Source organism: Festucalex cinctus, chromosome 8 (genome assembly GCF_051991245.1).
Source record: "Festucalex cinctus isolate MCC-2025b chromosome 8, RoL_Fcin_1.0, whole genome shotgun sequence".
Lineage (NCBI taxonomy): Eukaryota > Metazoa > Chordata > Actinopteri > Syngnathiformes > Syngnathidae > Festucalex > Festucalex cinctus.
Window position 1 is genome coordinate 28,912,978 of NC_135418.1, and position 11,883 is coordinate 28,924,860.

An 11,883-nucleotide genomic window follows, 5' to 3' on the forward strand; every position below is an offset into this window, starting at 1 on the left:
CTTTCTTAATTGATTTGATAACTAAGTAAAAAAAATAATAATTGGAAAAAATATGCTAGCAGGCTAATGATTTGTTTTTCATGTTTTGGTTAGATGAGGAACTCTCTGACTAGTTTGGTTGTCGAGTTTGAAACATTTTCAAGATGTTTTATTCCTTGTTCACTATAATTTTACAATTCGTTAAATATAAATATCATTTCAGGCTAGCATGCTGAGAAATTTAACAAAAACAAACATTTAGTCTCACAGAAAATTCACTTTTTTATTTATCATTCAGTGCTAAAGTGTATTGTTGACATATCAAAAACATTTGTAGGCTTTTTAGTTTCACCTTTACCATATAACAAAATGACGAACTTTTGCGTTTTACTCTCCTCCAAGTAAAATTGTGTTTTTTGTTTTGTTTTTTAATAATAGTAAAAGTAGTCGCACAGCAGCAGCAACTGTTAGCCTGAAGCTAACAACTACAATCCAGTACAGTAAATAAGTAACATGAAAACAAATGCCGTGTTTAAAAACAATTCAAATTTTTATTGCTAGGATGTTAACAGTCAGTTAAGCGAGTGCATATGTCGTATATACATTTGTTAATTTGGTCCAACATACAACAAACTTTTCTTTTTAAATAAATGCAGCTGACAATGAACAATAACGATGTGGAAACACTTTAAAAAAAAAACACAATAACAAACATCAATATAATACTCGTATCAATCCAGCAGGCAGGTGGCGGAACTGCACTGGGTCCCGGGCTGCAGGTGGCGCTAGCGTGCAGCGGGTGTCAGTACGCCCGCGCCGTCTTGGTGTCCTGCGCCTGGTTGAAGGGGTTGGCGGCGCTGGTGGACGCGTCCTGCTGGGGGTCGATGGACTGGTACGCGTCTCGGTTTCGGCTCATGGAGGGGAAACCTACGAAGACACGCCCACCATGACGCCAACCATGACGCCACGCTGCCACCTAGTGGCGGATTGTCGGTGATTCTTGCTTTCGTGTCTTCCGTCGCTATTTGAAAATCAGCACTTGTCGAGAGTGAACACGTTGATCACATTTATTTTGGTTTGTACAAAGCTGGACACGCCTTTTTCACAGCTGAGTGAAATTATTATCGGCGGTGCCTTCATACAAGTTTTTTTTGTTTTTGTTTTTTTTTGTACCTGAAAATAAATCATTTTTCCACATTCAAATGATTGAAAATACCATAGCGTTTCCCTTTCCAAAATATTTTCAGAACAAAAAATAGTTGGGCTGGGTTAAGAAAAAAAATGTTCACGTACAATTAATACCTTTAAAAATTAATCTTTTAACTTGCTGCCAACTGATGATGATGACATCACCTGTGCTAAGGAAGTAGGTAACGACCAATCCTGGCTCAGTTTGCTGGCCGAACCCAGAAAACAGGTGAGCCATGATTGGTCGTTAGCTACTTCCTCAGCACAGGTGATGTCATCATCAATCGACAGCAAGTAGAAAAATTACTTTTTAAAATATTAATTCTACATGAAAAACAATGAAGTTATCAAATTCATTCTGGACAAAATATGAATTTTTTTTACTGCTAAAAATTGTTCAGTGAGTCAAGTATCCCTTTAAGAAAAATTGATGTTCCATAAATATTCAAAATCAAATTAAACTGAACTCTTGTGAATCGAAATTGAATTGATTGAGCAGATTTTAATCGATACCCAGCCCTTAAAAAAATAAATAAATAAATAAAATTCTATAATATTTTAATTAATAAAAACACTGATAATTAGATAAAGTGCTAAGAATTAAAACATTTTGTCACATTATTTGCTTTGATGTAATGGACACTGTGCTGCTCCTTTTAATGTGTGTGTAATAGCCACCAGGGGGCAGTAAAATACACACATACAGTCATACATTTTTTTTTTTTTTTAATTTTACAAACTGCGTCTACTAAGCAAAAATAATGGCAGAATGACGACTCTTATCTTAAAAAAAAAGAAGAACATTTTAAGCCAGTAGGGATGTAACGATATCCAAACATTGTGATATGATATCACGATATGAAGATGACAATACCATAATTATTACAACATTGTGGGGAGGTTGGCGATACAAAAAGGTCAAAATATTGTTTAAAAAAAAAAAAAAAAAAAAAAACCCCGAAAAAAAACTCATACTAAACAAAAACCACTATATTGTGCTTTTGTACATTACAGCAATGTAAAATATAAAAATATTATAAATATATATAAAAATATATATAAATATAATATATATATTGAGGCACACAAATATGACTCGGCTCATAAATATATTATGTTCCTTATGATCTGACCATTAGCGTTGATTTGAAACATAGAAGGGCCAAAACATGCTTGTGAAAATTAAACTGCACTAAAAAATTAGCCACCAGAGGGTGCTAAAACTGCACAAATGGAAATCAATCCGACTTTTTTTTAAAAACAGATGTGCTGCTTTTAATATCGTGACATGACGACGACGATATATTGTGGCAGTTTTAATACCGCGATATCACGATTTTGCCGTTATCGTTCCATCCCTCTAAGCCAGGTTTACTTGTATGCCAAGGCACCGCTGTATTATTATTATTGTTATTATTGCTGTGCAAAGATCCCCACTAACACGCACACACAGGAGAGATTGGAGGCATGAATAATACATGATGAGAAGAAGCACCAACAAGGTGTGAAGAAAAACACGCACACACATGCTTAGAAATACCCAAACAAACGAGAAGGAGAAAAAAATGAAAGTGTCCTCGCGGTCCTTCCCTGTTCATGAGCTCACTTCCTGCCGCAGAGCGGGAATTGGAAGGGAGAGAAAGGGGGGTCGGGAGGGGGTCAATAGCGGCGTCCGATAAACGCACTGTCGGCACTGTCCGTCGTGCAGCGACTGTCCACTGAGGTCTCTAAGTCTGAGAGGTCAAAGGTGAAGAGGGGGGAAGGGAGGAGGAGACAAACGAGGGCATGAGAAGGAGACGCAAACGGGGGCAACGTGGCATGCGAGGAAGGAAGATGAGGAAAAATTGTCCACGTTCACGCGCACACACAAATATTTTTAGACATGCTTTTTTTTTTTTTTTTATTGACACAAAATGTCTTTTCAGTGCCTTTCCCAATATTGATCTTTCAAAAACGGAATTTTGTAGATGGTGCTTGTGTTTTTCAGTAACGTTAAATTAATATTTATTGTTTTTATTTCTAAATGCTGAATACTTGCATTGACAATTTAATATTGGTTTTCTTTCTTAAACCTAAAAATGTCATTCTGACGGGATGTTTTTTCAATGAATATTCAAATACATATTTGCATTTTTAATCATAAATACAAAATAATCATGGTTTTAATTTAACCTTGATAATACATAATGTAATTCCCTTTTTTTTTCAAACCAAAAAATTCTCATTAATATTTAACATTTACATTTGGCACATTTTTTTACATAGTAATAAATATTCAGGATTTTAAATTGAACCCTGATGTCAGCAAATATATGATCTTCTTCTTAGGTGTATTTTTTTTATATTTCAATCATGTGAAATTAATATGTATTATTTCAACTTATCAACTATGAATATTTACATTTGATTATATGTCATAAATGTATTAATATTTGTATTGACAATTTAATATTAGTTTTCTTTCTTAAACCTAAAAATGTCATCCATACAGGATGTTTTTTCAACAAATATTCAAATACATATTAACATTTTTAATCATCAATATAAAATAATATTCATGGTTTGAATTTAACTTTGATAATACATAATGTAATTTTTTTTCTAACCGAAAAATATTTTTTCATAGTAATAAATATTCAGGATTTTAAATTTAACTCTGTCAGCAAATAGATTATCTTCTCTTTAGGTGTATTTTTTATATATAAATATTTCAATCGTGTGAAATGAATATTTATTATTTCAACTTATCAACTATGAATATTTACATTTGATTATACTTCATAAATGTTTTAATTTCTCACGTTTGAAATATTTATACAAAAATATTGAATTTTTAACCTGATGGGTTACTGTTAAATCAATCATGAATACTTTTTTTTTTTTTTTTTTTTTTTTTTTAAATTTAATTCTGATATCAGCCATTTGGCTTTCCTGCAATGACTGCCATGAAACCGTATTATATTTGAATAAAAATACTTTTTATCCCGGCACTCTTAACTGGTATGCAGCATTTTGAGTTTGAGAAAATAATCTCTTTAAACCTGCATAGCTAATTTAAGATACGGTCGGTTTTCACTTCCCTTAATCTCTCCGGAAATTGAGGAACAGATGCCTTTGACTTGTTTCTGCTCGTTTTTTCAGAAGCAGTCGCTGTCATTACTACAAAGCGAGTAAACCTGACGTCAGATTTTCAGGCGTTGTCGTGAGAAGTTTAGTCAAGCCTGATGATGAAGCGGCAGCCGGCTGATTGCGAGGCCGTTAAAAACGTTTTTTGTTTTTTTTTGGCCTGCGGGGAACTCCGAAATGCTAATTGGATGCGTTCGGGTGCCAATTAAGACACATTAAGCCGGTCGCTAGCTACACAAGCTAATAATAATAATAATCATCATCTCGAGTCTGCTGGGTGCCCCTGCTGGGGCGACGACGTTAGCATCGAGAACATCAATATGCAGTTCAATCAGCCAGTGCCACGCAAACACTAAAAATTCTATCAGGCCAAATTGTCTCCGGGAAACGTCGGCTGCTTTTCCAGCTCTGCTCGACTCTTTATTCCACTTCTTTGTAGTGGATATTTGCCAAATCCGAAATGTTTGGAACACAGAGACAATCCTAACCCCAACACTGAAATATTTTAAGTTATCCTTTCTCCTACACATCTATCAACCCTACCCGAGAACACGACTAAGCCAAGCAAGTTAATCAAAAAATTATCACAAATAGGGCCCGGCCGATTAATCGGCCGCCGACTATAATCGGCCGATTATTGGCCTTCAAACAATCGGCCCAAATGGCTTATTATTTAATAATGTTATCGAGGAAAACCGAAGTTTCCGACAGTACCCTGAATGCACCATTTTGCTTGCGTAGCATTAGCAACTAGCAAGTGTGTAGCATAATGTTATTCTGGTTATTCTGTTGTCCCTAAACGTCCTTTTTAAGCTGTTTTAATGACACCACAGTTGGAGTCAACTGTAAAACCAAATACACATCGTTAAGAATTACACCCACTGTATATTTAAATACAAAACATGCTTCGTTTTGAAAACAAAGCTCGCCTAGTGCTAACAGGAAGTTAGAAAATGCTAACAGGAAGTTAGCATCGACGAACGAATAACGAATATCCACACACAAGTCTTGTGGGAACACAAACCCACAGATGCGCTAACACTACACAAAAGCACAAATTCTTCCCAATGTGTGAAAAACGAGTTATTTTAATAGAATTCAACTCGATTTAAGCGAGGATGCGCGGCACCACATTGCCCCCAAGAGTCCAAAAACGCACAGGAACAGTGAGTAGTTCTTACTGTTTTTTTCAGTTGCTATTATGTTAATTTATTCTATTGTTATTTCACTTTATTATTGTTGTTAGCCAATTAAGTCCCAAGACTTGTAAAAATAACACAAGATGAAAATACATAAACGAAAAGGTGAATGCTTTACAGCGGTTGTAAACAAGTACGAATGGTTTTATTATTGACACATAAATCTATACAATAACCTTGTATACTTCATGATTTTTTTTTATTTTATTTTTTGATATGGACTTGGCCTCAGGCCGAGTGCACTTGCTTGACCAGGAAATGGACGAGAGCCGCAAGTTCACTTTGCGAAGACATGCAGAAGATTTGCACTTGCACTTCAGTCCACGTGGGATCAAAACAATTTCCCGGCCCACCCAATGTTTTTGCATGAAATTGCGTCTCCGCGGTGGCAAAGTGGCTTTCACGTGGTGCGCCTCAGATATTTCGTGTTATTTACAGTCTTGTGACTGTAAATAATCAAGTTTGCGCGACATCTCAAACGCGCTCACTCGCCATTTACAGGCACTGGCTATTTACATTGCACCGCGACAAAGGGGAAAGGAACCAATTTATTAGATGCTACAGTCAAACCTCGAGCATAATCCGTTCCAGAAGGCTGCTCTAAAAGTGAAGTGTTCGAAATCCAAAACCATTTTTCCCATTATGATTAATGTAAATAATTTTAATCCGTTCCAAGTCTAAAAAAAACTTTTTCCAAGTTTTTTTTTTTTTTTTTTTTAAACTATTTTACACCATAAACCGCACTGTATACTATTTACCATAAATAGAAAAGGGTAGAAATAGACACTATTTTATTTTGAGTCACGTTCAGGTACGCTGGGCTTTTTTCAGTTTGGTCGAGAGCCGATTTTTTTGGACGAGTTCTGAGACGTAAAAATTCTCAAATTTTCTGGTCGAAAACCGATTTGGTCGAGAACAGAAGCGTTCGCAAACCGAGGTTTGACTGTACTGTAAATTATCTCAAACCAGAAGCAGCCCAAACTATAAAACTAACCTTGTGTCTGCCATTTTTAAATTTAGTCTCAGTTTTAGTCCTGTTTCTGGCATTTTGGTCTTTATAACATTTTTTTTTTTCAACTTTCAACATTTTTGTCTAGTTTTAGTCACTCGCTTAAAATGTTAGCTTTGTTCTTGTGCACAACCGATTTCTGTTTCATGTACAACACTTTGTATACAGCAATGCCTGTTTTTAAAGAGCTTTATAAATAAAGTTGAGTTGAGAGTTGAGTATTGTACCCCCAACCCTAACCATGAGAGTTGGGGTTTAACCAAGAGTTCCACAGTGGTATCGTCTCATGATCGATTGCACTGGTTGCTGCCCTCCAGCGGGCGCCACTCACCAAAGTTGACGTTGTAATCGCCCCCTCGCTCGCGGTACATCTGGTAGACGAAGAAGCAGGAGGCGGGCTTGAGCAGCAGGCTGAGGATGGCCATGCCGGCGCTGAAGCGGAACACGTCCCGTCCATTCTGGGACGCCAGATCACTCAGCGAGTAATAGATGCCAAAGTGGATGATGTCGGTCAGGATGGTCACGGCCATCCCGATCAGAAACTGCGCAGGAAGCAAAATGGCGGAGGAACGTCAACTGTGGTCTCTTTTCTCCGTCATCTCAGACATCCATAAAGTTTGTTGCCTTTATTGAAAAATCCAAAGTTTCTATTCCAAACATCAGCCTGCATTGAAACGCTAAACGCTAACCTTTAGTCCAGAACCTTAGTCCTGTCTTGAACAAAAACCTTTATCCTTTTGTCCTAGCCCAAGCTGTGATCCTAAACAGGCCACAAGTGCAAACACAACCTTCGTCCCTAAAACTACCACGAAGCTACCTGGCCTAGTACCTTCTCAGTCAGGGTTCCAAACAATTCCAGAACATTCTGTAATGTGGGAAGTAAATAACTTTGTGTAAAACATAACTTGAACCGGGGTGCGAACTGCACTAAACCTAACCCAGACCCGATAAACACATTTTCATGAATATCTATCTATCTATCCATCCATCTATCTAGCTTAGCTAGCTCGCTAGGTGGCTAACTAACTGCATCTAGCAAATATGCTAAATAATGGCTAATGCTAATGAGCACCAAGTGTGTCACTACACTTGGCGCTGTTTTAGTCACACACACAAAAAATCAGCAAAATGTTGAAAAGGCTTTATGAACAGAATTCATTACTACATAGTTGTCAGTCTTTGCACGTTTTCAGTAGTCATTTTCCAACGTGTCTAATTTATCTACAAACAAATCTCTGAATTCACATTCTTTAATTCTAAATTTAACCCTTAAAAATGGCAACCAAAACCAAAGTATGAGTCTAACCACAATTCTAACCATAACTTGAACTTGGGCCCTAACTACACTAAACCTAACCGTAACTCTATAAACACATTTTCAGGCCTAGCTAGCTAGATAGCTAGCTAACGGCACATCGCAACTGTGCTAAATAACAGCTGATGCTAATGACAACAAAGTGTGTCACTTGGCCCTCTTTTAGTCACAAAAGCAAAATGTTGAAAATGTTATATTGTCCAACAAGTCATTACTGCGTAGTTGTCAGTCTTTGCGCGTTTTTAGAAACGATCTTCCACCGTGGATAAATTATTTACAAACAAAACTCTGAATTCTCTCAACGGAGTCGTTATTCCCTCATTTTAAACTGAACCCTTAAAAACCAAAGTACGAGTGTAACCACAATCCTAACTTTGACCCGATAATGAAAAAAAAACACATCTTTGTTTGTTAAACCGCACCCAAAAGTGAGATACAACAAGCCAAATCAAAAAGCTGATTCGGGCGTTCGAACATTCGCTCACCATGAGAACGGCGTCGACGGAGTCCCTGTGAGCGATGGCCCACACGCCCACGGCCAGGACGCTGAAGTTGCCCCAGGCGAACGAGGTGGGCAGCCACGCCATGCATCCCCTGGACACGCACACACAGAAACGCCACACAATCACCCGACGCGATGTACGCGGCGGAGACAAACATTGCGCGTGCGCGTGCGCGTGCGCGTGACCTATTGGAGGTCGACAAGGGGAGAAATTCCTCAAGTTTGTGAAGAAGAAAAAAAAATGTGTTCACTCACCAGACTGTAAGCAGCCAGTGCACCAGAACGATGGCCTGACAGACAAAAAAAAACACACAAAAACAAACAACCACACCAAAATTAATAATTAAAGAGGAATAAATAAAATTGGCTCGTTGTGATGCTAACAAATACAATGAAATTGAATTGCTAACAATATAAAAATAAATACAAATAATGATCAATTTCAATAATGAAATAATTCAGTAACAATGACATACTGTAACCATGACTAAACCATGTAAAATCTAATAAAATATTTTAGAAAAAAAAAAAAAAAGTACAAAAAGTACAAAAAAATTAACTTACAGCTCTAAAACAAAAGTATAAAAAAAATGACTAATAATTTTAATAAGGAATAAACTAAAGTGAAAAAATGTAAACATTTTTAAATGAAGAAAAATTACAACAAAAATGATTTAATAAAAAGTAATGATAAAAAGACAAATGTATAATTAAAAACATCTTTTTAATAAACATGCTCGAGGTTACACATAAACCAAACCAAGACGAGCAAAAACAAAAAAGAAGAAAACATAAGGGACAATTTTAAGAACTTGAACAATTTCAATAATAAAATAATTCAGTAACAATGATATACTGTAACCATGTGACTAAACCATGTAAAATCTAATAAAACATTTTAGAAAATTAAATAAAAATTGTACAAAAAAAATAATTTACAGTTGTAAAGCAAAAATATGAAACAATGATTTATTTTTTAATAATTTTAATAAGGAATAAAATAAAATGAAAAAATAATGTAAAAATATGTAAAGGAGGAAGAAAAATAATTTAATAAAAATAAATCATAAAAAATAATGATAAAAAGACAAATGTACGATTAAAAAGATCTTTTTAATAAACATGCTCGAGGTTACACATAAACCAAACCAAGACGAGCAAAAACACAAAAGAAGAAAACATGAGGGACAATTTTAAGAACTCGCTGAGACTCCATGTAAAACAATTCCAAATATTACAATGATTTCAATATTATGAGTGAGATTTAAGATTTATGATGACTTCCCCCAAGTTTCACTTTTGTGCCCTCAACCCATCGTTTGCAAAAACGATGCCTTAACTAAAGCAGCAGTTACATGAGCAATATCCAAAAATGTCATCAAGAATCTCTCGGCGGGCATTTGTCGTCTTCTCGTCACGTCCGTTTGACTACGTTGGAATTCAAAATACCGTTTGGTAAACCTCAACCTTTTTTATTATTATTTTTTCTTAAGGTAGTGTTCCAAAAAAAAAAAAAAAAAACGCCACGGAAGAGACGAAAACAAGAGTTTTAAAAAGAAAGGCTCACCTTTAGATTGATGGCAGGAATTTCCATAACAGGCAGCAGAGCTCAAAGCTGTTTTGAGAGTTTGAAAAAGAGGAAACAGCACAGCAACGCAAACTTTTCTCTTTTTTTTTTTTTTTTTTTTTTTTCCCCTGTTAGCCTCGGATTGCAAACACAAACCATGTGACGGCACCCTGACTGCTTCCCATGTGACTCACGCACACCCTCACAACACCCTTCTGCCCCCCCCCCCCCACCGCTCTCAACCTCCAACTGTGCCGCCTCCCTTGAAAAATCAAACACATTTCCTTTTTCCTACTTTATCACAAAAAATGAAACATATGATGTTGTTGAAAACTGAAGGATTAGCATACCAGAAGAGCAACACAGAAGCTTCACAATTTGGATCTTTTAGAGTCAGAACAAAACTCAAATTTCAACGAATCTGGCTGCTAAATTGAATATAATTACTTCAGTTAATTTGACCAAGGTGATGCTAACATAAATAGCATGTAGCAGATGATTTTTTTTTTTTAATTTTGATATTCCCCAATCTGTGTGAAGTAACTGGAATACTGCAAAAAAAAAAAAAAAAAAAAAAAAAAAAAAAAAAAAAAAAGAAGCTGTGATGTGTCCACTACAGAGGACATTTTTAAAACATAAATGCTAAGCTCAAATAGTTAAAATAATTCAAACAATACTTTAATGTGTTCGTAAGAGTCTTATAGAAAACATGTTAGCAACATTTAAAGCCTAAATTTGTTCAATAAAAAAAAAAAAAAGTGTTATTCCTCTTCCCTAAAAAGTGCTTGCACTGAGGGAAGCCATTTTCTTTTATGATGCAACCAAAGGTAGAAAAGTCCCACCCCTACACATTTGGTATCATTGGAAAGCTCTGAATGTCCTCGATAGAGCACAAAATGGAGTTAATTCAATGCACTGGGTGGGAGATGTTCAGGTTTGAAAAGGTCCACTACAGTGGACAAATTTGAATTGCTGGTAGTCAGGAGGATACGGGGGAGACAAATTATTTCTATTTCCATTGTTTCCTATGGGAAAATTGTCGGAATGATCTGTCATCATAGAAATCATTTTCTTTTTTTTTTTTTAAAAAGTTGACATTTGAGCACTGCTCATTTGTTACACAACAAATAGTTTAATCTTGAACGTAACCCAGGCTTGTAAATGCACAACACAGAAAAAAAAAAAATACATCAGTAATATATCAAGCGTGGAACATTAAAATCGTTGACACGAAAAATCTGTTACGCCTTCACATTTCCAAATCGTATTTGTTAGGTCTTCGGCGCCAGCATTCCGCAACAATTTCTACGCTCACGCTGACCCCACAACCAGACAAAAAGACTTTAGAACGTCAAAAACACAAAAAAACTAATGCAGTTACATCATCTTCCCTTTACAGCACTGCAATAAATAAAACGACAAATGTCAATGTTACTTGCCAGCCCAAAATGGCCGCCACCAGACATGTTCGTAAACCGAAAATACCGAGCTTATTTTTCTTTTGGAGAATTGTTCATAAATCGAAACTGGGTCGTTGGTAATCTGAGGTTCTACTGTGTGAGGTTTCCAGCCAACAGCAACGATATATGGAGACGTTTCAACATTATAAACAAGCAAAAGAATAAATAAATACTCACTGGTAAGGATTAGGGACAATAAGGGTCCAATTCACACTCGCTGCGGAATGGATGCGGTGCGTTTTCCGTACGGCCGCCGTAGGAAGGATAGAACATTTAAGACAAAAAATGAGCTCAGAATAAATTAAACATGACAAAATTACTTTTACCTTTTTTCTCTCGCAAATTTGCCACTTTATAAAGTGGCAAATCTGCCATTTTAGAAAGTAGCAAATTTGCCGCTTTCTAAACTCTCAAATTTACGAGTTTTTTTCTCGCAAATTTGACATTTTAGAAAGTAGCAAATTTGCCGCTTTCTAAACTCGCAAATTTACTCAGTTTCTCTCGCAAATCTGCCACTTTATAAAGTGGCAAATCTGCC

General features: G+C 36.1%; 1 protein-coding gene across 3 annotated transcripts in view; it reads right to left on the bottom strand.

Annotated features, from left to right (window-relative positions):
- Positions 1-10,076, bottom strand: part of agtrap (angiotensin II receptor-associated protein) — a 26,263-nt gene extending 16,187 nt beyond the window's left edge. Inside the window, exons 1-5 of one of the 3 annotated variants that reach the window (XM_077530004.1) lie at positions 9,886-10,054; positions 8,574-8,608; positions 8,302-8,410; positions 6,833-7,043; positions 506-906 (exon numbers count right to left, since the gene is read on the bottom strand). In XM_077530004.1, the coding sequence (XP_077386130.1) occupies positions 782-906; positions 6,833-7,043; positions 8,302-8,410; positions 8,574-8,608; positions 9,886-9,912 (507 nt within the window). In that variant the 5' untranslated portion in view covers positions 9,913-10,054 and the 3' untranslated portion in view covers positions 506-781. The other 2 variants (XM_077530005.1, XR_013284653.1) reach the window with 2 other exon arrangements.
- Positions 10,077-11,883: the final 1,807 nt, after the last annotated feature.